Source organism: Cryptomeria japonica, chromosome 2 (assembly GCF_030272615.1).
Source record: "Cryptomeria japonica chromosome 2, Sugi_1.0, whole genome shotgun sequence".
In the NCBI taxonomy this organism is placed as follows: Eukaryota; Viridiplantae; Streptophyta; class Pinopsida; order Cupressales; family Cupressaceae; genus Cryptomeria; species Cryptomeria japonica.
Genome location: NC_081406.1, coordinates 629,067,148 through 629,094,742, shown reverse-complemented (window position 1 = coordinate 629,094,742; position 27,595 = coordinate 629,067,148). Strand labels below are relative to the sequence as shown.

The window sequence follows — 27,595 nt, the reverse complement described above, 5'->3', positions numbered from 1 at the left end:
TTTTTTTTTACAGTGGAGGATGTTGGGGAAATCGAGATGAGGTACAAGAGATGCAGCTGTCTAGCAGCGGTCAGAGCAATTTGCAGCATTCCTTTCGTATGCAGCAGAACTCCATGCAGTTAATAGAGGTATGCCGTACTTTATTCTTGGACTTATCGAGATAAAAAGAGCAAGTTTGTTTTGAATTAAGTAGAGTCTATCAAATTCCTTTTTGACTCGAAATCCAGAGCGTTTTTTTAAAACAAGGAAAGTGACAAAAGTTGGCTACAGTGTCTCGAACATGGAATTCATTCTTTTCACGCTATTTTTCTTTCAAGTTAAGGAAAGCGCCAGAGAATTTTTACTTTATTCTGAGCCTTTTTTTTTTTATGAAACAACAGTTGTGCTATATGGTTTTTAATTTGCATTCAAGGCATATTACGAAATGCCGGCACAGGCATTGTACGATGACCCACTTCAGATTAAGCAAAAGAAATGACCTAAAGAAGAGGTAAAACGCTTGATATGCCAAATAATGGTGGCGCGCAGTACAAAAGAATAAAAGTTATTGCCATAAACAGAAATTTAAAAGAGTGATTTAAAATATTTTAAAGTTGATGGGATTTATATAAAAAATAAAATGAGACGACTTTATCAGAACAGATACCCCTCATTCTTTAATTCTGAGTTGAAGAAGTGTCAGCATAAAAAATTAGTCCTTTCATATCAAATAACAAACTGTTAGATAATATAAATGAACCCAGATACTTGGACTACATAAGAATTACACAGTACTATTAACCAGCTTAAAATTACATCAAGATAAATTTGATTGAAAAGTAAATCCTGAACATAGAATACGCGGCCAAAGAATCTAATGTTATCAGCTTCATTGTCAAAGCTATTATTATGGTGACGTGGAAAAGTTGATCTTGATAATGGTGCTCTCTATGACGTGACTATCAGGCAAAAGATCCATTGGCCTTAAGCTATCCTGCCAAAAGATATTCCTCTGCGATTCAGGACTGAAAATCTGAGGAGATCGTAAGAAAAAAACATGAATGAATTAAACACTGGTTTGAATTGGAATTGGAATGTCAGGTGGAGTTTTGATGGTGGGGAACAAGTGCACAGAAAACGTATATGCTTACTGTGCAAGACTTGTACATGAAACCCATGAAACATTCTACAGCTTTTCCATTGTCAAACGGGCATTTGATTTCATCCACATTGCTTTCCCATCTGCCAATTTTATACAGCTGGTCATGGCAGACCCAAGTCAAGGCTGTGGGGTAAGAGTTATGATATGGAGGAGAAACTGGTCATGGCAGACCCAAGTCAATACTGTGGGGTAAGAGTTATGATATGGAGGAGAAAATTGGTGGTGAGGGTACAGCAGGATTTGTTAGATGGGCTTGTTGTGATACACACAAATCCATGTAAACCATAAATGTTATTATCAGTTGGTGTAAGCTGGAAAACTTTTGCACTTGCCTCAATGTGTGCTGTGAGTGCTGTTTGAATCGTTTCCCACTGACAGGAGGAGAAAAAGAAAACTTTAAAAATGGAGTATATCTAAAAACTATAGGATTCCCGGGGCTCGGTTGACCAGGTTTGAGGACTATCATTTAACAATAATTCATACTGTCACATTGCTCGAAACCATTTGGATATTCACATTAACTCACATTGGATCTCCTTTTTCATCAGGCATAAATGGCATCTTAAAACCTAGATGAAACCCCTACTTTTTCTTTTTTCTTTTGCTAATTATGTTGTCAGAAATTTGTCTTGCCTAGGAGAAGCCATCAGAACACTTGAGTGTTTTGTTTATTGAGAGGATGCCATATATGTTGGTATATGCCCACACCTCCCTATCTTTAGATATTTGAGCTCAGTTGAAATATTGATTTCCATAGGATTGTAATCTGTTGATGTTCAGGTTTTTCACATTAGGTGACTTCGAATCTTTGTAAGGTATTAGTGAAGGATATATGAGAGACCACTTTTTCTCTTATAAGATTTAATATATTCAAACTTTAATGTTTTCATATAGACTATGTATAATTATTTATGGTTTCAATTATATTAAATAATTGTATTATTTTAGTGTTTTTCATTTATATTAATTTTTAATGTTTGCTTGATGTCAATACAAAATTATTAAGGCTCTTTTAAAATAAAAAAAAGTAGTAGTCTTCTCCAAAATCTCCTTACCAAAATAATATGGTATTTGTTCTTCCTTCAATTATCATACCATTGATTTCTACCATCATACTTCCACTTCCATATCTAATGACAAAATGATCTTACTCCTATTCTCATTTGCAATGCTAACTTATTAGAAATGGTCATTTTTAAAGTATTTTACTCAAGTATGTAACCTTACTTGAGTTCAAAATCATCTACACAAGTTTTTCTTTGTGAATAAAATTCTCACCTATGTTTTTTCTGGATCCTATATCATTGCAAGCAAGTACAGCATCCAGTTAAGCATCCAGTTAATCTCCCTTTTGTATAGCTAGCACTATATATTTGACAATTGAACTACTAATATCAATTGTATTTTATCTATATAATTCCCCTTGAAACCCAATAGGGACCTCATAAACCAAATAGCTCAGCTGAATCACAACATAGTAATGCAAAACACATAAAGACATAATAAAAAATATAGATAATATGAATAGTCAATGACAAATTCTTACAATATTGTGCAAAGATTAGATATCAATTGATCTCAATGAAGAAAATAATTTCAAGAATGAAAGAGATGATTACACTGAATTTCAGGAATGTGTATTTCTACTCACCTTAGTTTCCCAAAATAAACCCTTACTCTATCCAAAGATAGGGACAACCATCTCAATTGGGTATGTTATTAGAATTTATACATATCCATACTAGGTGGATTTAAGTGAACTATATTATTTGAGAGATATGAGGGGTGTAACTGGAACTGATTAAGATTTAAGAATCACACGAAGTTAAGCTTAGGAGAGTTTGAATTGAAGATCAATATTAAGTGCAACAAAGGGTGTCATTTGTTAGCAAATTTTAGCATCAGCGTAGTTTATTACATTGTTTGTTTTAGGCTTAGGCGGTTTCTAAGCAGTTATTTCAACTTATAACTGCATTTGTCCTTCATAAATTTGTACGCTGCACATCAATGTATGAATTGAGCTTTTACCTTGCTCTCTTCTAGTTCATATATAGGGTATCAGAGTGTCTAACTGATCTTGTGCAATGTGAGGCATGTGGAAGCTTACGCATAATAATAATATACAATGTGCTGTAGAAGGCGTGGAAGAATATTGTCACGAGACAGAGGAAGCTAGCGAAGACTTGGAGAGAAGGATATGAGATAGGCCATTTGGGCATTTCAACTGCACCATTAAAGGAATCAATAAATGCTCAGAACCGCCAGTTATTGATGTTTATGCATTGGAAAAGGTTGCTTATATGATTAAATGACCATTACAGTAATAGTGAATTTAAAGACTATGCTTATGTATGATTTTTTAATTGATGTTTGATGACATCTATAGAGGCGTAGGTCTATGGAGACACTTTCATTTCAGTTTGTAGCAAGCATAGCTAGAAGAAAAGCTTGGATTATCTATGAGAGAAGTGCAAATGTGGAGATAAAGGCACACTGTTAGAACCTCATATGCAACTCAGAAGCGAGTTGTCAAAGTGTTAGTAGTAGTGTACTAGGTCAAGTGATTGAATCAGGTAGGTGTTGCGTTCCAGGTCTTTTGAAAATGATATTGATTTCTTTTCAAATTCGTAGAGTTTTTTAAAAAACTTTTAAGTGTGGAGAATAAATGGAAGGGATTGAACAAAGAAATAATAAAGAAATTAAAGATAAAATAAAATCATGTCACTATTGTACAATTCAAACTACTATCACAAGGAAATCGAATTGGAAGAACTTAGTGTAGCAAGAAAGGCGTAATAGAATTCTTTTATGCTACCAAAAAATATCTAAAGATACATGCACCAAGGGAAGAGTGCATAGAAAATGGTTCTAGGGATTGCACAACATGTCTAAAATATATAGAAAAGTAGAGACTTTCATTTGAGTAATGCAAGGTTGCTTGAGATTATTTGAGTATAGTTCTCACAAATAAGGGTTAAGTAGTCGAACTAGTTCCTTTTGATGAAAGCTCCTTCTTAATTCAAATAATCTTGAGCAACCTTATTAGAGTATTTGTTGTACTCTTATTGTTCCTCTTGAGAAACGAATAAGAGTATAGTTATTTGAGGTGAATTAGTGAATAAGGTTGCTCAAGATTATTTGAGTATTTGTTGTACTCTTATTCACCATAGCCTTCTCTTCTTCTTCTTCTTCCTTCACACCTCAACTCCACCCTCAATTAGTAACAAATAAATCATTATAAGCATGCTCTCCGCTAGGCAACATCTCTCCCATTATAAAATAAGTCTAATAATCAACTTAGTCTAGATTTATGGTCAATAAGGGTAGGTAGGGCATGATGAACCCAAAGGTATGAAGAAATATATAGATTGGTTGACTACAATAATCAAGGAGAACAACATAAATCTTCTTAATTCTCTTTTTCAAGGTTCATCTTCTTCCAAATTTGCTAGAGAGAAAGGAAAGGCATTGGTTTTAATTTCTACTTACTTATTTGAGTCGTGAATTATTGATTAGATAGTGCTTCACATATATGACCTCTTCAAGAGATGTTCAATAATTTGAAAAAAATTCATTGATTTTCACGGGTGATGATTATGTAGTAGATGTTTGGGGGATTAGATCTATTGATGTGGGTGAATGAACATTCAAATATATATTTTTGTGTTACCTCCTTGTCAACAAGCCTCCTTTTCATCTATTAGATCATGCACATGGTCATAAGTAAGAAGGATAAATTTACTCTAGTTTTATTTATAATTCAAGAACTAGAAGATGAACCTCTAGTTGTAGTTGGAAACCTGCTAATCACTAATCTAGATTGTAAATCTTTTCTCACTTTGTGCAAGAACTCCCTCCACTACACTTTTTAATCACACTAATGATATGGCTAATTTGACATGAGTGGTTGACCTTCTCAACTACCATTATATTCAATAGTTGAGTGAATTGGATATGGTCACACAACTTCCTAAAATCCACCTTTCTGATGGGGTGTTCTAGGGATACATCATGGAAAAACATCATGAAGAGAATTTTAGAAAAGGAAAAGCTTTGCAAGATCACAAGTTTTATACATAGTTCACAACAATCTATCAAGCCCCTTCTCATCTATATTTTAGCAAATACCAACATTTACTTACCTTCAATGACGATTTCTCTAGATTCACATGGGCCTACTTTCTTTGACATAATAGTGAAGTGTTAAACAACTTTCTTGAATTCATGGCTCTCTTAAAGAAACATGTGAATCAATATTTTGATGACCTGCCCAAAATGTTTCTTTATAAAATTTCTCTAGTTTTGCAAGGATTCATTCAATATTTTTCCTTGGTACATGTAGACTTCAAAATATCTCTATAATCTCAAATAATTCACTTGTGCTCAATAGGCTAAGATGGATTCCTTGCGTATTTTTATAGGATCCTCTTGATACCCAAATTTGAATATAAAAAGATACAAATTTAGTAGGAAACATTAATTTATATTGTACAAGAAATTTCAATGATCATATAAGTGCAAAAAAATTAGATTGCATCCACATTAAATGATCAAGAGAAACTATGCAAATAGAAATAAATCTTCATAACATTTAGTAGAGTAATGCCAAGGGACATAAGATATACACTAGAACAACTCTCTGAAGGAAAAAATCTAGCATCAAAAGAGTCTACTCAATATGTTTATCTTCTATAAGATTGTTGCAATACAATCATGGAGTCTCATTGCTTCAATGGAGGCCTTCAATCTCTATCTAGTTAATTTGATAGCATAACATTGTAATAAAATTCACACGGACTCTCCATCCCAATCTACCAATTTATAGACTATGAATTTCTTGAAAAAACAAGTAGTTCAAAACCATGAGAGAAATACTAGTCCAACTATTCTATGTTGGATCCACACACGCCCTTCAAGAGTAACTCCCCCCAGAATAGAATATAGTTCGCAATGATGAACTTTGAATACTATAACTAGGGGGTCCAATTTAAATCTAAAATGCTCCATATAGAGGGGATAATTACACTTACACACCTTTAACACAATATTATTTTAGCTTGTCAGTGATGCTCTTCCTAGTCCACTATGTAGCTCCATTTTAAATATACTCTTATAAATGTCATAATATATATAGCTTACAAGTTGTATAGTTTTCCATTTATGGAATCTCATGGATTCCTCCAAATATATCACCTATTTTATTAGTGCTCAAATATTACATTATTTCTTAGGATTTTCAATGGAACACCACCTAGTCCTGATAATCTCTTAGTTGTATACAATATAAAATAGCAAACAAGCTTCTGAAAAAATGTACTAATTGTTAAGAGAATCAATTCTCACAGCCACCCTATAATACTCCTTTGTGCTCATAGGATTCATCAACACATCTGCAATATCAATTAAAATATCTACCTTGACGATAGTTCTCTTTCCTTCCACTATGTCATGAACAAAAATGTATCGCAAATCAATATGATTTATCCACAAATAAAAAATAGGGTTCTTTACCAAGCTAATGACCTTGTTTATCACACTAAATCTGCATTGTATGTAGACTCATTCCAATATTTAAACACAACCTTTCAAGCCACGTTGATTCCTTACAAACACAAGTAGTTTTCATATATGCTACTTCTATTGTTGAAAGAGAAGACATAAATTGTCTCTTTCTTATCTAACTTATTGCACTATCAAACAAGTAAAAAATATTGAACTGGTAGACATCCTACTATCCACCTCTTTCTTATTTTGAATCTTGAGGGATTCACCCCTAAAGAAACACCTTATCGTGTGTGTGTATTGGGGTTTCTTAAATGACCAAAATGTAACTCAATGTATTTCTTTACTATGAGGGGGAAAGGGGATTATCAATTATTATGATACATGTAGGCACTGACAATGGAAAGAATACATAGAAGGGGATGTGGTCTTTAGAAGTTTCATTTGAAATTTCATTATAAATCAATTCTCACAAGGGAAATTTCATTCACCATGCTAGTCTTGTTAAGATCACAAATCGATCACTTTGCTTACATCAAATAGTCTTTTATTGTGTTAGAGCCACTTAATCCCAAGGGCGCCTACTTAATCCCAACTCTAATCTAGTTAAAAAAAAAAAATGAATACACCAAGGTTGTGGAGGTATAGTACAATCCTACCAAGTTTCTTAAAACTAGTTATTGGACACTTTTTTGGTAATGCCATAACCCTACCCAAAATAATTTCCACATATCTCTAAAATCATTTGATTATAATTTATATTAATATTTATACTATAATTAGACTATATGTTATTTGGGAAATTTATTTTTAGAGGTGGTGTGAGCTAAGGGTTTGGTGTTGAGATGCATAAGTGCTTGTAAATCAAAGCTTTTTGCAAGACAATATATTTGTCATAACTCATCTTAGTTTTCTATGTTGAGGCTTTAATATATGAGGTGATAATCAAAACTAGTTTTGACTTACATGTAGGGGTGAGTAATGCTCTTAGTTGATGTGGCAGAAATAATAAGGGTGCATATAACAATGTAACTTAAAATAGGTAAATCTAATAATTGATAATAAGAGGGACGTATTTTAAATATACTAAGTTTAAGGGAAAAAAAAGAATTAGATATTTATTTGTAGATTATAAATACATGTTCTATGCTATTAGTTTATTAAATGAATCCCATAGAGTTTCAATCAGCACATTATATCTATATATTTGTTGTCCTTCTCAAATAGGGTCCTCCATAGTAGAAAAGTAGAATATTTTGAAGTGTAAAAAATAAATTTTAAGACCATCTTCATTGGATTCAAATAATTCTTATTTTTATTGGAAATATACCTGCTTAGAACTCCTACTTGGACAATGTCTATTATGTCATTGACCATACTATATATCAAGATATTAACTACAATTGCACAAGGGCATGCAACAATGTCTTCATTCACAACGTTACGTGTCAAATAACACTAGATTTAACTAGAATGTTTATTTCCACAAGAATGGGAATACTCCCTAGTTTACAATATTACATCCTAAATCTATACAAAATTGAGTTAGTGTAATTCCTCTAGCTTAGTCAAAGTTTAATATTACCTTTGTCCATTTCAATCTCCATTCTTAAGATAAACTTAACAATTGTTAAATTATTCATATCATGCTATAGTAAGAGATAGGACTTCAAAACTATAATTGAACCTTATTATTGATGATCAACAACATGTCATAAACATAAGCAAAGATAATGATAAACTGATTACTTATCTACTTGTTGTAAAAATAGTTATTTAATTTATCTCTGATAACTCCCAAATTTTAAAAATATTTTGATCAAATTCTTGAGACTAAATTTTAGGAATTGTGAAAGGAATTCTTCGAACTGCAAACTATTTCCTATTTACCTTTTACTACAAAGTGATTTGGATGTGTCATGTAGTTTTAAATATTCATCTATAACCCAATGCAACAAAGTTTCCTTAACATCCAGTTTCTTAAACTCAAAGTTAAATTTAAAAATAACAAATCAATAGAATCAAATGAATGTAAGCTTTCAATAAGAGATAAAATAGTCTTTAGCCACTAATGTTTCGTTGCATTTGATTGTACCTCTTGATAACCCATTTATAGGAATAAAAAATCCTTACCTTAGGCAATTGTGTGAGGTCTCATGTATTGTGCTTCTTTGACACAATCATTACTTTGTTCATGGAATTCCTCTATAACTTCTTATAATTAGATTCTATTGCCTTCTTTATAGTTATCTTTACGTTCTTTTTTATTTCTTTGAATCACTATGTGAATCAACACCCTCATTAGGTGCATCCTAAATTTTTGGTTTATCCTCAGGTGCAATCTTCCCAATCATTGGATCAAACTGTACCAATACTTTATCTTCATCTATAACATCTAAATGTTTAGGAGAAGATTGATATCTAAATATCAGATTCTAGATTCAAACAATCTTTTCTATCTCAATATTCTAAATTTTGTATTAATTAAATCCATCATTTTACTCAATGAAGACACACATCTATTCTTTGAAATCAAACTTGTAATAGTTCTCCTTCAGCACACGTATGCTTTGAAACCAAAAATATTGATGCACCGTGATAAATCCTTCTTACCAATTCAAAAATCCTTGGGGTTTTTGTCCAAGAGAGTTGAGCTAGGATTTTTTTTAGTCAAATTGCAAGTTATGCTCTCAATGTCCATAGATTCTAATCTAAATTGGCTCAACTAAGCATTCTTCAAGCTTTTTCTCCATTGACAAGATGTGTGTCCTCTCCACAACTCCACTCGATTGAGAGGTGTATGGAGTTATCTTATCCCTCCCAATACCACTTGCCCTATATAAAATATCAAACTTAGTTGAATAGAATTTGTCATCATTTTTTATCCTCGCAACCTTGATCTTTTTCTTTGTCTAGTTCTTTCAAGTGACTGCAACTCTTTAAAATTTGAGAGGACAACATATTTATTCTTGAGAAGGCGCATTCATGTTTTTCAGAGAAAGCATCAATGCAAGAAACATGCATTATAAATATTTTCCAAGTGAAGGTACATCAACATGACCAAATACATCACTATACATCAAATAAAAAATTGTATAGATCTAATAGAGCTCAAATACAACTTAACGTTATTTTGTGCTCTATAAATATAATGTTCAAAAAATAAATTGATAATGAAATTTCTCACTATATTGCCCATGCATTCATGTCATGGCATTATTTTCTCACTGGGAATCATGATTCATAGAATCAAGAAATTGAGAACTAATGTATTGATTAATTGTGTTAAGGTAAAATTGGGTTCTAGAATGAACTCACTTAGTCAACACTATTTCTCCATGCACCACCTTCCACCCTTCTTTTGTAAAGATAAGGTCTACACACCCACAATATTTATCTTACATATAGACAATAGATTTAATAAACAAGGAATATATAATATATGAAAGAGATATTACCCTTCCATTTCTAAATGTGAGCTTTACATTGTCATGAGAAACAATCTTGAAGGATGTTTTATCTTCCAAATACAACTTTTCACCATTATATATCTCATACTTAAAATACCACTCACTATGGTGATTACTATGGAAAAAAGATCAATATTAAATCAATATTTAAGGTGATTCAACAATAGTATGTTCCACTTGTGGGATGGAATATAAATAAGTTTTGGAAGGCAAAAATATTGAGTACCTTTAAATGAAGATTTACCTTAGACAAAGGTCCTTCATTTGAAGCTTAAATGCTTGTCATGCATCAATAACCTAGAAATCAAGGGAGAGACACCTTCAAATGAAGGTGGTATCTTTCAATGAAGGCCTCTTTTTAAAATTTAAATATTTCTCATTGAAAATCCTTTATGAAAGGGAATTTCAAATGAATATATATTTCAGTGAAGCTACTACCTTCATTTGAAGGTCTCTATGATGGCATCCTCCCTCTAGTCCCTTGGTTTTTAGAGAAATTATATTTCAAAGAAAGGGTTGGATCATCATGTAGAGTCACAATCTATGACTACATGATAGTGAGAACAAAGTCTTTTAGGAAAGAAGATGTTTTACAAGAGAATGTTAGAAGAGTTTGAAGGTGAAATATACATTGATCCTTTTGAATACTCCCATGTTGTATGGAAACACAACCTTCTACTATTTTAGATTATCTTATTTAATTTATATTTGTTAACATAAAATTCAATTGTAATTTCAGTCCACCATCTTTCTATATTGAAAAATTGAGTTTTTAATAAAATAATTTATTTTTTAAATTTAAATAATTTAATAATTAAAAGTGTATTTTTAAAATAAAATAAGATAAAAAAATTTATTACTTTTATACATAAATAAAATAAAATAATTATAAATTATTAACTATTAAACTATTTGATATTTAAATAAAAATTATCAACCTTTAAACATTTGAATTGATTGAATCTATTATCGAAATCATATTTCTCACATTCATTATAAAAAAATCAACATCCTCTGCAACATATCACTTTGAGTAAGAACTCTTAATATATCTGTTTTACTTGATGTTTTCAAAGGGGCAGTAATATGCTCATTTCTGAGTTTAATGGATGTTTGGTTGTAGGGAGAATGTTGGAGATATTTAAAATAAAGTTTGAAGTATGTTGAGATGTTTTAGGCGTCCCAAATAATTCAGTTCTTCATTAGAAGGGAGAGTTAGAATAATGAATAACAAAATTAAACATATGTTGAATAATGCTGACAGACAGTTTTACAAATGATGACAGCAATTATAGATGTGTCAAAAATAATTAGTTTGCTGTAATCAATTCCCATTATATGTAAAATATAAATCCATTTTTATATGAATTTGTTGTACTACTTTGAAACTATATATTGCAGTCATTCTTTATTAAATAATACAGTAATTTTTCATTGAATAATATATTTTGCTGTTAAGTACAACCGGAATTGGTTTAGTGGTGGAGAACTTGTGCTCTTGAAATAGACGTTACAAGTTCAAATTCCACAAAAAAAAATAGGGTATGTACATCTTATCGACTTCAGCTCATTACCTATCAAAATATATATATATATATATATATATTTTACTGTTAATATCCATAATTTTATCAATTCAAGCATTTCTGTGGATATGGTGGTAGCTCATGATAATAGAGTAGACTGTGAGCAGTAAAGAATGTTCAAGTAGCTTTTAATACCTCACAAAGCTAACTATACCATTCGTTGCATGTTATGGTGCAGGTAAATAGTAATAATCAAAAGCAGAATCAGCATTTGAATTCGCATCGAGTGGTCGATGGGTTTCAGGAAAACAACAGAGAAAACCCACATACACATTTCAACAGTTCAACTTTGTCACAAGTTAACATAATACCTAAAAACCCTAATTTGGAGTTCACTCTGGGCAGGCCAGGTTGGCAAGGTAAACATTTAATCTCCTTACAATGAAGTGAATCAATAAAAACCCTAAAAAGAAATTGAATCATCTATCCACTAATCCATTCAAAAATTTAGTAATTGGTATTGAAAGTTGCTGAAGGTTTTCTTACATGGTATGCAGATCTTAAGCAAACATAAGGATGCTGGAGTACTGGTAGAACTATATTGAATTCAACAAATATATATATTATGAGCGAAAGGAGGAGTTATATTTAGAACCAGAAAGAAGGTCAAGAAGGCAATTTTTTTCCAGGTTTCTTCCTCAGGCTTTCTTCCCCCATCAGTCCAATCATGGAGTTTCAATACATTGTGATGTATTGAAACCAAAATGGGTGATAAAATTCAAGAGAGGTTCCACACACAAGGTGGTATAAGGGGTGTATCTTACGTTTTTAAATTCTTGGATGCACTTTGTAACATGGGTTGTTATTATTATGAAAGTGGCAGCAAACGGCAAGTCAAAAGCCCTTTCTTATATACAGTATAAATGTACATCTTGCAATGGCTTTTCAATGCAATCTGCAAGAAAAGATGGATGGCTGAAGGGTGTGTATGACTTCTCACACATGGCTGTATTATAAGATTGTAAGCAAGTAACGTCTATAGAATTTGATGTCACTTGTCTTTTGAGGAGGAGCAGAACACATGATGTATGTATTCAAGAGTATATATAGGCAGCTTCATGCCATTTTGTGATGTTAATGAAAATTTCAAAATTTTAGTAACCCACAAATAACTTTGTCTCGGTTTATATGATTGTGTAATCAAATCTGAATAGAACAACTTTTTGAAACATTCATATGTTAATGTTGGATAATCAAATTTGTATAGAACAACTTTTGAAACATTCATGTGTTAATATTGGGCAATCACATTTGGATAGAACAATTTTTGAAACATTTATGTATCAATATTGGGTAATCAAATTTGGATACAACTTCTTATTGCCATTATTCTGACCGTTATATTAATCTAAACAAAGCCATGCTTATCACTCTGCATGCACGAATCTAAGTTGGGAGCACTAGAAGAATTCAGAGGAACGAAACTTGAACAACTGGTGAGAACACTAGAAGAATTCAGATGAACGAAACTTGAACAACTGGTGAGAGCACTAGAAGAATTCAGAGGAACGAAGCTTGAACAACTGGTGACATATCATGGAGTTTTGCGTTGTATGTTGATAAATTTATAATAATTGCCAGATAGATGATCAGATTTAATTTGCATTTTAGTTGTAACTCAATTCATGATGTTGTCTCCCATCAACCCCTCATGGCATATAGAATCTAATCTTACATATTTCACTTAATGAGCAAGCTGGGTGACTGGGATCATTTTATTTTGTTTCTTGTTCTCAGTTGAGTTCTATTTGCCTTTTTCTGGGTGTAATCTTGTATTAAGCCAATTTTTTTAATAGGTACATTAGTTTCTATTGATTATAAAATACAGATATTCAAAAGAAAGTGAGGGGACATAATGTCTTTTTACAGAATTTAGACATTGTTTTTAAAAGTTATAATAATAATAAAAGAGGCTAACAACTTGTCGATTATTTTACTTAATAAGAGAGTGATCAACAATTAGTATTGACAATGTATAATATACATGTATTCAAAAAAAAAAGTGAGGCGATACAAGGTCACCCTTGGGAGTTTAGATAGTACCCCCAAAAGTTAAATAGCAATAGCAATAAAAGCAGCTAACCACCTACCAATTATTTTACTTGATAATAAATAGAGAGAGAGAGAGAGAGAGAGAGAGAGAGAGAGAGAGAGAGAGAGAGAGAGAGAGAGAGAGAGAGAGAGAGAGAGAGAGAGAGAGAGAGAGAGAGAGAGAGAGAGAGAGAGCAACAACTAGTATTGACAATGTATAGTATACACATATTCACAAAAAAAAAGTGAGGCGACACAAGGTCACCCTTCCGAGTTTAGATAGTACCTCCAAAAGTTAAATAACAATAGCAATAAAAGCGGCTAACCACTTGCCAGTTTTTTTACTTGATAATAGAGAGTGAGCAACAACTAGTATTGGCAATGTATATTTTTAGATAGCCGATTATCACTCAAATATTTTTTATGTTATGGTTAATTTTTCAGAGTTTTGATCTTTTCACTTTGTTTTTATAGTCGAGATTTTCAGATTATTCATATTGATTAGAGATATTTTTCAAATTTTTGCTATTTTTATGGTTAACTTTTAAGAATATTCATATTATTTAGATATTATTTGATGTAAACAAGTTATTTATAAAATAAGAATCATTTAGCTTATTTTGAAAAATTATCATAATCTGAGACAATTTTACCACCTACTTTGTTAAATGCAATATTATTCTTCTTTGTTAGAGCCAAAAAAATATTTTTTTATTAATTGGAAACCACAGGAGTATATTAATCAACATAGAAATAGGGCTTAAAATATGTTATGTAAATGCCACATGAGTTATTTTAACTAGCAAGTATTACAATAGAAAACTACCCACATGTCCCATAATTGAATACTGGACCAATCATACACTAGGATTAACATAAGTGTTATAGTCTACCCCTCATCCTCCCTTAGCCTAAAGAGGTTACAATCAAATTGACCATTCCTATTAAATTCATGAACTTCTCTCATCCAAGCACTTTAGTTAGTAGTATATATATTGGTTCTTCTACAATTGGACACTACTTGAGCTAAACATGTTGTCATCTTTCACATAATGTTAAATCAAATGGAATTTTATGTTGATATGTTTGGTTTTATCATGAAAGATGATAATCTTCATCTTTACAGTATAAGTTATTAATCATCAGAGGTGATAGATTTTTTGCCATCTTTATATTATAAGTGTTATTGATCATTAGAAATACTAATGATTATTGCTTCTCATGCAATTTATCTAGAATCCTTTTGAGTAGAAAAAAATATTTTGTCACTTCTTGTCAAGGAAATTTAAGATAAAATTATCTACTTCTTGGAGTCCCAAGAAATAGTATTTAACCTAATTGCATACCTGTTAATTTGAGGTAGACTTTGCATCTTTCAGATCCCTTGCAAAATTTGAATCTGTATACCTAATAAGTTTGAAGTCTTAAATTTCCCTTGAGTATTTTAGTCTACATTAATGATTTCAAAATGTGACAAGAAACCAATAGTAAATGAGATAAATGGACTCGTAGCTAGCACATAAATTAGTTTTCCAACAAGTCGTATGTATTTTGTCGTATCTAAGAATATTGTTGTATCATTTGATTTGATTTTTTAATTTTACTCCAATCAATTGATAGTTTTATAACCTGAAATTCTGAATTCTATCGAATGTTTGTTAATATACTTTTATTGTGAGATGCAAATGCATCTAGGATTTTGAATCACTTCAATTACTATCGAAGGAACATAATTGGACCATTGAGAGGGGAGGTGAATTAGTGGTACTTTTATTAAACTAACTTTTAAAATATAATAGCATTAAAATCAAAGAGCAAGAAAATCAAAGAATGAACTACTGAACATACATGCAAATCATATACGTGCATAACACAATGTGTACAAGGAAAACTCCCAGTGGGGAAAATCCTTGGTGAGAAAAGCTGCTAGAGGCTACTACTCTAATCCAGACTCACAAATAAAAATTTGATTACAAGTTTATGGGCACCAACCCAAAGGAGCACCTACCCCTAACTTTATGAGCACCAACTCAAAGAAGCACCTACCCCTAATCTAAGCACCCACTTAGATGACATACAATGAATAGATATCTAGTTACAGTTAAGCACCTAGTTACAAATGAGGTTTTGTAACTCATTATTGTTCTGCACTTTTGTTTGGAGCTTCTACTACTTGCTCACAATGTTATGCTTGATCTACCGAGTTGTGTTATGTTGATGCATTAAGCTCACTCTTCTACAACCCTCTTCAACTCTCTGGCGTGTTGATACCCTGATCTATATCTTTTCTTCAACTCCTCCGCTTTGCTACCTCTCACGCACTTTGTTGCACTATATCACTTTCTCATGGATACCTTATTCACCTCTTTTCTCTACCTTCTTCACCTTCTTGCTCTACCTTATTCACCTTCTTAGTCCTCTATTTTTATGCTCTCTGCTTAGGTTCTCAGTTATCTCTTGCCTCCTCTTCACCTCTGATCATTTAGCATGCATTCTCTTTTGGTGTTATGCCTGCTCTTTTACTATGTTATGCTAGTATTTTGAGTGTGCTTTTGTGGATCTTTTATCTTTTTCTTTGTACTTTATATTCTCATTATGTTTTCCACCTTCACTTCTTTCTCACTACTATACCTCATGTATAGTGCATGTGTTCTGCTTAAGGATTGAGCTCATCCTATAGTACCCCCTTTTCAACTCTCTGCACCATAAAGAAAAGGTCTTTTTCTATATGCTCTCACTACCTCACTGTTAAACACCCTTTCACACTCATTGGAGAACACCTCCTACAATCTTTCTTCTGACTATTTGATAATCTTTTATGTGCTACAAAATTCATGCATTATGTTCCTGTTGATTCAAAGAAAAACACTCAATTTGTCATCAAAATTGTTGATATGATGCCCCAGATATGAAGAATTGATTTGATATGAAAAGTTGATATGAGACTGATGTCGATATAAGACTTATATGAAATTGATATGGAGATTCGATATGATAATGCCCCCTCGGGAGATCGTTCGTGCACTAAAGGCATGAATGATCTCTCGAAAGAAGAGGAATGCTATTTGAAAGATAGAAGAGTGGATAATTTATGACATGCATGGGTTTGATAAGATTGAGCGGATTGATAAGATTGGTCAGATTGAGATTAAGTCTGGTTTCAGGAATGAAACCTCCTGTATAAGACAAAGATGATCAAAACGTCTGGTTTCAGGAACAATATATCCTGTATAAGACTTTATCAAAACGTCTGGTTTCAGGAAAGATACATCCTGTATAAGACATGATAGAATGGATTAGATGAAATGGATTGATAGAATTGATAAGATTGGGATCAAGTCTGGTTTCAGGAATGACACCTCTTGTATAAGACAAAGATGATCAAAACATCTGGTTTCAGGAACGATATATCCTGTATAAGACCTGATCAAAATGTTTGGTTTCAGGAAAGATACGTCCTGTATAAGACATGATAGAATGGATTAGATGAAATAGATTGATAGAATTGATAAGATTGGGATCAAGTCTGGTTTCAAGAATGACACCTCCTGCATAAGACAAAGATGATCAAAACGTTTGGTTTCAGGAAGGATATATCTTGTATAAGACCCGACCAAAACATCTAGTTTCAGGAAAGATACATCCTATATAAGACATGATAGATGAGAGTTGGATGAATGATGAAGATATGAAAGTGAAGAAAGATTATGTGATGATGCAATAGATATGCATGCCAGGGATGCAATGATGAATGTGACTGGATGATGATGATGAGATATATCTTGAAAATGAGATGTAAAATAATTATGATGATGTGAGATGTATCTTGAAAATGAGATGTATGATAATGATGATGATGTGAGATGTATCTTGAAAATGAGATGTATGATAATGATAATGATGTGAGACTAATGCAAGATTTAAAATGAACTGCAACTTAATGCAAGTTTAAAATGATATGCAACTAAATGCAATTTTAAAATGATATGCAACTAAATGCAATTTTAAAATGATATGCAACTAAATGCTCACTTTAATTTTGTCATTGTCATTCTCGTTTAGTCACTTGTTTGTGCTCCTTTTGTCATCATTGAGCTTTTGATATGTTGAAAGTTAATACAAGCATCATGGTATAATTGAACCATAATGACCTAAGTAAAACTTACATGGATGTTTGATATTGCAAGACGTCACAAGCGTCGAGGTATAATTGAACCAAGACGACTTAAGTGTTGCTTGCGTAAACCAGACAAGAGTTAACCATTTGCATGCGCAAAGTGGAAAATGTCTTCAATGATATGTTTCCAATCATGTCTCGAGACAAATTTGCACCATACGAATGATCACCTCACAAACAGAAAACCAAAGAAAATGTCAGATTCCTTTGTCGCTTCTCTAGCTCAGAGCATCCTTGAGTAGCCCAGGAGATCTAATGATTCAGAAATCAAGATACAAATAGTCAAAACTTCATGCTAAAATGTAAAAAATCATAATTCAAAAAATCATCCATCATGTGTGTGTTAAAGTTGTAGTTGGATAATGATCCTATTTTCTAGCCTGATGATCAGTTTTGATAATGGTTCCCTAGTATGTTGCGATCCTTGTTTGTTGTCTAAATGAGAGGAATGATGCCTCCAGACATAGATATTTGTTGATGTGGATATATACATTGATCACCAAGTCATGGTGGAATATTTTATAAATAACAGTGGCCGCCAATTGATGTATGCCTGGAATGTGGTATCAACCTGTAATAGAGAAGAACGCTTCAAACATACACATGGAACATTGCATTAGAGTTAGAAATCAATCAAAACAAGTTAAATGAATCTAAACTCTTTAAAATCATTCCATTCTTCTCTATCTCTAAAGATCTCTAAGATTCAAGGTGGCCCTCACTTGGAAGAGCACTTGATCCTCAAGATGACAACCTAGAGAACGAGATTTAAATGATTCTAGGATCAAAATGGATGCAACTAAGATCCTAGTGCTAAGATGATGGATTAAGATGAAATGCAAGATGCAAGACTAAGTACTCAAGATGATGAAGATATGAAACTAGGTTAATTCCAAATTGAAGATTAAATGCTACTAGATGAGTAGATTAAGCTAGAAAAGAATATGCATTTAAGCTAAATGAAACTAAAATGCTATGAGATGAATGCTTGATGCTTGAAGATAACAAAGAGAGCTCCTTAACTTGCAAAATGACTATAAGTTTGATGCACAAAAGACTTGATTTTTTTGAAGAAGGAATGGGCTCTATTTATAGGAAAAATAGGGCAATGGAGGGTTAAGATTGAATAATCTTAACAATGGCTAGGATTGAAAGTTATCAATCCATGTGAGTGATTCAATCCAATCCCAAGTTGACAAATGTCACCTTGAGAGGGTTTGAGAGGAGATGTAAGAGGCATTAAATGCTCAAGGAGACATGGAGGTTACCTTAGGAGGTAAGATTATGGTTAGGTTAGTGGATAACCAATGGATAAAGCCTCGACCCAAGGGGTAAACTCTTGTGCAAGGGTTAATAGGATAACTAGGGTCAAAGCCATGAGTGCTTGATGAGACCCTTGGGTTAGCTGAGGGTTAAGTTAGAGAGAAAGTCTCTAACCATGTGGGAAGGTTGAGTTAACCATTAATGGTTAGGAAGACTTTGGGGACGAATCTGTAAGAGTCCTTACAAATTTGGGGGAACTCAACAAGTTAGCTTGTTGAATGGATAAAGCCTTTATTGCTTTTAGAAGACTTTCCTCCAAATTTGAGACGTGACCTCCTCAAATTTAGGGAAAGGACATGATTAGGAGTTGATTAGGCTAATTAAAAGAGTTTAGAAGAATCTAGAAGGCTCTAGAAGAGGTTTAGGAGGCAAGTGGGAGATGTAGGATTTTACAAGTGGGTGGGGAAAAATAGAATTAAATTAAAAAAAAAAAATTATTTCAAGTGTGGTTGCAACTTGCATTTGTACGATTTTGCAAGAGGGGGGATTTAATTAAATGGGCTAGAAGGGGGATTTAATTAAATGGGAAGAGGATTTTAATTAAATAAACAAGATTTATTTAATTAGATGGCTTAGGGTATTTAATCAAACCTTGGTTTAATTAATTTTTAGAAGAAAGAGGTTTAATCAAATCTTTAATTTGATTAATAGGTTAATTAGAAGAATAGGGATATTAATTAAATCTTAATTTAATTAATTGGAAGAAATAGGGATAATTAAATGAATAAAATTCACTTAATTTGTTGTGCAACTTTTAGGTGTCTATAGTGCCTACTCGCCACTGTCTAATGCACACAGTCTAAAACTGCTTCTCTACACCCCTATTATTTTTCTCTACTCTATATCCTTCCATTTTTCATATTTTCTTCACTTCCCTTGTACACCTACCACACACTCGTGCTAAAATATACCTTCACATGTGCACACACTCCACCTTTTGGTCATCTACATTCTTCACAGATTTTCCCTCCAAAAAAAATTAAAAAAATATTCTCGAGCCCTTACACAATCTACCCTGTCTCCTCTTCAATATGGCAGTAGTCTGGATATTAAATGTTACCTTTATTTCAACAACCTCTACCTTCCTTTTGACTGCCCTCAATTCTGCATTTACTCATTTTTTTGTTTGCAAGTCAAACTAAGAAAACTCCTTGGATACATATGCCCTTACAGTTTCATGGACCAGTCAACAAGGATTTTGCCCACATAGCCTTCATGTCTCACTCAGCAGCATGGTGGATGTTGGGACCCATCATTATACCCCTATGCTCACAAATGGTTCGTGTGTAGGAGGCATCCATGGTGGACCCTCAAGTGGAGTGCTAAGCTAGCATTTCCAACAGCCCAGCTAACACAATGCATTATGCGGTCCCTGTAACTGCGTGCAACTAACACGGTGTATTATGTTGTATTGCAACAACACTTTTTTTGAGTCGCGCCTTTTTTCCCAAAGCCTTAACAACTATATGGCCTTTGTCTTCTCTATCCAGTCACAAGTCCCAATAGCTAACCCCAATTGTCTTCTCTATCTTCTTTATGGTCTTTGACTAAATGCAAACTCCATGCTTGTTCAGCTTTCTCACATACACATAAATCTACTCAAGTCTACCAATATTATACAAAACCATCACAACCAATCTAATCTTCACTCTGGGACACTCATCATCTTGCATCTTTGTCCAATGGATGTTGACATCAATGACAATCCAATACCAACAATCTCCCCCTTTGGCATTAATGTCAACCACATTCATCTTCTTCCCCTTTGACAACAATGGCAAAGAGTGGGTCAACCATCCTTCTCTTGGCTGGAAACAAATGTCACTCCCCCTGTCATAATTCCCTTCAACACTAGTGTAGGGGAGGAAATGTGTCACCTCCAAGATGATGAATCTTAGAGGACAAATCAATTTGCCCCTACCTCACTCAAACTGGCACTAAGGTGAGCCAGGGGATACAAACAACAAAGCTAGATGATTATTCCACAGAGAAGACCTCGGAATGATCTTGCAAAGCCTCTATCTTTGGGATGGATGCACAAAGATGGGACACCAGTGCGACACACTATCATCCTATACGGACAAAGTACAGAGACCATACAATGGACACGAATGCAATAATATAACTAAATTAACAATGTTGTGATAGATAAAATAAAAGCGATAGAATGTTAACAGCTAAAAGAAGGTAAAGGAAAGTTAAGGGAAGCTTACAACCGATCTATGACTGAAGCCTCCAATAAGATAATCTCCCTTTTTTATTACAAACCTACACACAAGCAAGAAGGAAAATGTTGGGGGTTGTGATTTGGAGTCTACCTCAATCAGACCCCCATTTTGGTGTTTCCACCTCCACGAACAACCCAGATAGATTGATACAATAAAAGATAAATGAAAGATAAAATAAATGATAAATGATATATGAGGGATGTGATAAATCCCAAGATGCTCAAAGATAGGATAAATAGATAGATAGAAGGATATTACCAAAGAGGCTTGAGAAAGACAAGGGAGTTGCAAGAGATATTGTGAGAGCTTGAGGGTGTTGTAGCAAGTGAGAGAGAGAGAAAGAGAAATCCATGAGAGCCAAGAGAACAAGAGTGTATCAAAAAAATAGAGAGCTTGAATGAAGAGAAAAGATGGATTTAAAATGAGAGAAGAAGAGGGAAAAGAGGTTGGTGAGCCATTTAGAAGATTCTAAGTCATTTCCACCGACCAAGGTAGGTGACAAGTGGAAAGGTGAGCTCAAAACTGATATTTGAACTTTAAGATATAGTAGGACTAATGCGTGGTGCATGGATGTTCGCATGGCGTGCTAGTGTCCAAACAAATCATGCTCAGAAATGACATGTGACAAGAGAAACATGCGGCTAACAGGAAGCAGAAGCAGAAGGATAGCTATTGAAAGGTGTATTGAGCATACTGAGAGGGAAAAGGATAATGCAAGGGCTAAAGTGAGCCTACTCAGGTGCCAGGGGAATGGACACCAAAGTGGTTACAAAAGATGTAGGTCAAATTGCAAAGGGGTATGCAATTTTTTACACACAACTAGTTGCTATAAACTGCTACAAATCAGGTTTATAACGAAATCAAGTGCAGATTGAGACTTTCTTTCCCTTGATGATTCAACTTTTACTATGTCACATACATGGACAACAAACTAGTTCAGGGTCTTAGGATGAGAAACAATATACTCCCCCCAAACCAAAGGCTTCTAATTGCATTTAAGTGTTGGAAGAAAAAGGAACTACACCCAACCTTAGTCTAAGGTATTCAAATGTGTCCTTAACCAATGGTTGTGTAAAAATATCACCCACTTGCTCACCAATACTTACATATTCAACCTTGACTCCTTTTTCAGCTACCTTCCCCTTCAAGAAATGATACTTAATTGCTATGCATTTTTTTCTTAAGTGCATGATAGGGCTCTTGGAGATGTTAATTGCACTTAAATTATCACATTTTATGGAGATTGGATCTACATACTCTACCCAGATGTCCTTGAGTGTTTGCTTCATCCAAAGAACTTGTGAACAACATGTTGTAGTGCAGCTAAGTACTCCACTTTAGCAATAGATAAAGAGATGGATTATTGTTTCTTTCTATGCCATGAGACTAGTCTACCACCAAGGAAGAAGGCACCACCACTAGTGCTCTTCTAATCATCAATGCATCCTGCCCAATCAGCATCAATGAATACTTCTAAGTTGAAATCACCATTCCTTGGATAGCATAAACCATAATCAAGTGTACCCTGTGAATATCTCAATATTCTTCTCACAATATTTACATGAGATTGCTTTGGGACAACTTGAAATCTAGCCACCATACACACTGCTTGTACTATGTCAGGACTGGGGACAGTTAGATACAAAATACTCCTAATCATTGATCTATACATGGTCTAATCAAGATTAAGTCTCATCATTTTTACTTAACTTGCATACATTCACCATGGTTGTACTAACAGGCTTAAAATCATTCATCTGAAATCTTATTAACTTGTCTTTTGCATACTTAGTTTGGGAAATGAATATACCTTTGTTTAGTTGTGATACTTGGAGACCGAGAAAGTGTTAGTCCTAATCAATGCTGAGAGGGGAGGGGTGAATCAACACTTTATCAATTTTTCACAATTAAAACTTTTAACTCAAATATGCACTTACATAATATTCATCAATATACTTAAATACTGCAGAAGAATATGCATGCATGAAAAGATATACAATGACACCAAGATTTATCTCATGGAAACCCAAATGGGAGAAAACCACGGTGTGAGTAGGAACTCACAAAATTTGTACTCTTCAAGAGTACACCCAATGAGGAGCCATCCTTGTTAGGAGATTACAAAGACATTGTTATATGCCACCTGGTTAAGGGATTTTGTTTAAGGCCTGTTAGTGCCTTTACCCTGTTAAAGGTAGCCTGATTAAAGGACTTAAGAACATCAATTAAGATGTCACCCAGTTAAGGGATTTTACAAAGGGACCTATTAAAGTCCACCCAGTTAAGGTATTTAAGTTGCAATGGTTAGAAAACAACAAAAGGATGATTTGTTGAATTAGCTACTGATAGCTTGATCAAATCACAATGGGAATCATACTCTATCTATGTATGCTCTACACAACACTGATTTTTTGCTTATATCTTAGGCTCTACACTCTGTCGGTCCACTAACCTTTGGCTCTGCACTCTGTTGATCCTCTGTCCCTCGACTCTGCACTATGTCGGTCCTCTATCCCTGGCTCTGCACTCTGTTGATCCTCTGTCCCTTGGCTCTGCACTATGTCGGTCCTCTATCCCTGGCTCTGCACTTAGTCATTCTACCTCATACACTCTCTGCTCTGCTAAATATTTTTATCACTTCCTCTCACTCTACTCTTCAATTTGGATCGCCTTCTACAGGATCTGCTTTTTGCAAATTTTACAATCAAGAATTTTTGAATGAACTCAAAAATACTTTATACATTTTTTGTCTTCACCTTCAGGTGTTTCCTCAATCAAAGCAATCATAGATTTCAGAAGATTTAAAAATTCAAAATCTCCCACTCTTTCTCTGCGTGCCCTACAACAATTCTGCCACCGCATGCCCCAAAAATAGTGACTACTGGGTTGAGTTTAGTCATTTAAGTGTGAACCAGAAAATCCGCAAGTAATCATGGCTTGACTGCATGATAGTTGAAGTTGATTTCACCAACTTTTAGTTTGGCATAGACACAAGCTCACTAACTCACCTTTTTCCAACGCAACTGAATATCGAATCATCGCTCTAAGATTTATGGTGATCACCTATCTTCCTTCTGCCTTACCGATATACCACTGCGCTCTATATTACCAGTTAATCCTTTGATTGTCGGTTTGTTGTGCTAGCATCAAGTCTCTTTCCATGTTTTCCAATGAGGTTCTGGTTTGCATACAACCTCAAGTCTTCTTGCCCGAGTCACCTTTTGTGACTTCATCATCATCAAAATGACCGATCTTCTTGAGTGACAGATCGGCTGGCTTAGTCTGTCTTCCCTTGAGCTGATTGAACTTTGGTCATCTGTTTCTAATGTTGTTTCCATGTTTTTGCAAGTCATCACCTTTGCTACTGAGATACACCACTCCACCGATACCACTTCACCAGTCGGTGTTAGATATCAATGACAAATCTTAGCTCATATACCGGTTCTCTGGATTGACCATTTTTGTCAATGCCAACAGAAAGTAGGATAGTTCTCCTAGCATTGACATTTTGAATTATGATCACATTTGATCAACAAATTATTTGCACAATTCATATTTATTCTCAACAAAGATGATGTCATCTACATAGACAACAACAACAATCATATGATTTCATTCTGATTTATGTACTGATGCTCTGCTAAATGGACAAGGTTAGCAAATGAAAAACAACACAAGACACCAGAAAATCACTAGTGTTAGTCAATCAAAAACTAATCTAAACAGGCATATCAAAAGAGATACTAAAATCATGCTAATATATCTAACAAATGAAACAAAGATAATAAGGCATCTCCAAATACCTCCTAACATGCTCTTAGCTCCTTCTCCCTTGTTCCTCTCCTCTCCAAGTTCCAAAATAGTGTAGCTCTCAGCAGCTTTTTGCACTATGGATGCTTATGGAGGATTGAGATTTGAGTATTTTGCTCTAAATGTAAAATAAAAAGCTAAAATACTAGATGATATTAAAATGATTGATTTTAACCCAAAATAACAAGATTTTAGTTGGATATGCTAAATGCTCTCTAAAATGCCTATAGGTTAAATGCATACAAGTTTTCAGGATCTAGATTATGAAGAAATGGGCTCTATTTATAGGGAAAATGGAGTAATGGATGGTTGAGATTGAGCAATCTCAACAAGGGTCAGGATTGAATGATTTCAAATCCATGTGAGGGCTTTCAACCCAATCCTAGGATGACAAGTGTCAATGCGAGATAGGTTGAGAGGGGAGGGAATAAGCATTAAACGCTTGATATGACCTTGGGAGTTAAAGTCAAGGTTAGTTGAATAAATAAACTCTTTATTCAAAGAATAAAGCTTTTATCCAATGGATAAACTGTTGTGCAAATGTAAAAAGGGATAAATATGGTCAAAACAATAAATGCATGGGGGGACAAGTTTGAAATAACTATAAATGGTTATGTAAGAGCCATAAATGGTCATGTAAGAGTCATTAGTGGTCTTGGAAGACTTTGGGGGTTAATTTGTTGAACATACAAAGCATTAAATGTTTTTCAAAGACTTTTGAAGTCTTTGAGAAGTGACTCCATTTTGCTTAGGAATGTGACAATAATTAGGGGATGGATTAGGCTAATTAGGAAGGGGTTAGAAGAATCTAGAAGGGGATTAGATTTTGCAATTGGATTTGGTGGGTGAGGGAAAATAGGATTTTTATTTAAAATAAAATTAGTTTATTTCAATAAATGAGTGCAAGTTGCATTTGTAGGAAAATGCAAGTGGGGGGGGATAATGATTCAAATAAATATTTTTATTTAATTTATTTAAAAGAGGAATAGGGGGGATTTAATTAAATAAATAGATTTTATTTATTTAATTGATTGGAATTTGATTTAATGAATTAATTAAAATAAATTGAATAATTTATTTAATTAATAGGAGAATGTTTGGAGATGAATTAATTAAATATTAATTTAATTAACTGATGGCTAGTGGATTTTTAATCAAATAAATAGCAAATATTTATTTAGTTAAGCTAGATAGATTTGTGTGACTACATTTGCCCCTCTTTGAGACGATGCGGTTTATCGCGTCGTTTCAAAGAAAGAAAAAAAACTGGTGTGAAGAAATGCCCCATAAAATGTAAATTTAATGGGTGGTATGCCCCCTCGAGAGATGGGCCGAAAAATTTCAAAAAATCAGGCGATCTCTTGAGAAAGAATGAAAATTGGCAGGGTGTTAGAAGAAAAGGAGTTAGCCATACGGGTGAAAAATAGAAGAAATCGGGGGGAAAATGGAGAAATGGGGGGCTCAAAAGTTCACGGGGACCACGGCGGTGAGCAGGGGGAAGTTACGATGAGGGCGAAGGGTATAAATGGGGTGAAAGGGATGAAAACAAGATCATTTGTGACCACGACCAGTGTGAAACTAGAGCTCTAATAGTGACGTTTTGGAGGAGTGAGCAGCATTCAAGATGCCGATACCGATTACAAAGCACAGATTTAAGCGAGTCCGACGGTTCCAGTGGCCAGACGACTATGGACCAGCGGTACGCAAATTGGAATTTTGAATTTTTAAGCATTTTTTATAGGTTTTTGCTGAGTCTAAGTCGAGTCGGAGCAAGAGCGCTAAAACTATGGTTTTGGCGCTTTTGCTCCATGAACTAGCGCTATGGTGCCGCAATGGCGCTATTGGCCTATTGTTTGAGCGCTTTTGAAATGTTTTAGCACTATTGTATGCATGCTTAGGCGCTATTGATTAAGAAGCACTATTGAGGGCTTGTTTGAACGCTATTGATCTTGTTTGGTGCTACTGTGTATTTGTTTTAGCGCATTTATAGTTTGAGCCCTGTTGGATAGTTGATTGAGCGCTTTTGTTAGGGTTGTAGCACTATTGTTGAGAAACTAGCGCTTTTGTTGGTAAAATAGCACTTTTGTTTTAGGATAAAGAGATGCCCCAGTTTGGATGAAGAAAATCTCTCAATGCCAATGATGGATGGATGGCGATGTGAAGTGAGAGTTGTTTTGAACCAAAGCAGCCTGATGAGACTTAGGTCATTTTTAGGATAAATGTCTGTTGAAGTCTAGGTGGCCATGATTGCTTACCTGTTGAGACCCAAAGATACTTGATCAAAGTATCTGTTGATAGTCTAGGTTTAAACTTAAGAATGTTTGAAA

At 33.8% G+C, this 27,595-nt stretch overlaps 1 protein-coding gene across 1 annotated transcript in view; it reads left to right on the top strand.

Annotated features, from left to right (window-relative positions):
- LOC131078655 (probable transcription factor KAN2) overlaps positions 1-12,868 on the top strand; it is a 32,478-nt gene extending 19,610 nt beyond the window's left edge. The window contains exons 5-7 of the mRNA XM_058016397.2: positions 14-128; positions 11,878-12,058; positions 12,197-12,868. Coding sequence (XP_057872380.2) covers positions 14-128; positions 11,878-12,058; positions 12,197-12,213 — 313 coding nt within the window. The 3' untranslated portion in view covers positions 12,214-12,868. The remainder of the gene's footprint in view (positions 1-13; positions 129-11,877; positions 12,059-12,196) is intronic.
- The last annotated feature ends 14,727 nt before the right edge of the window (positions 12,869-27,595 follow it).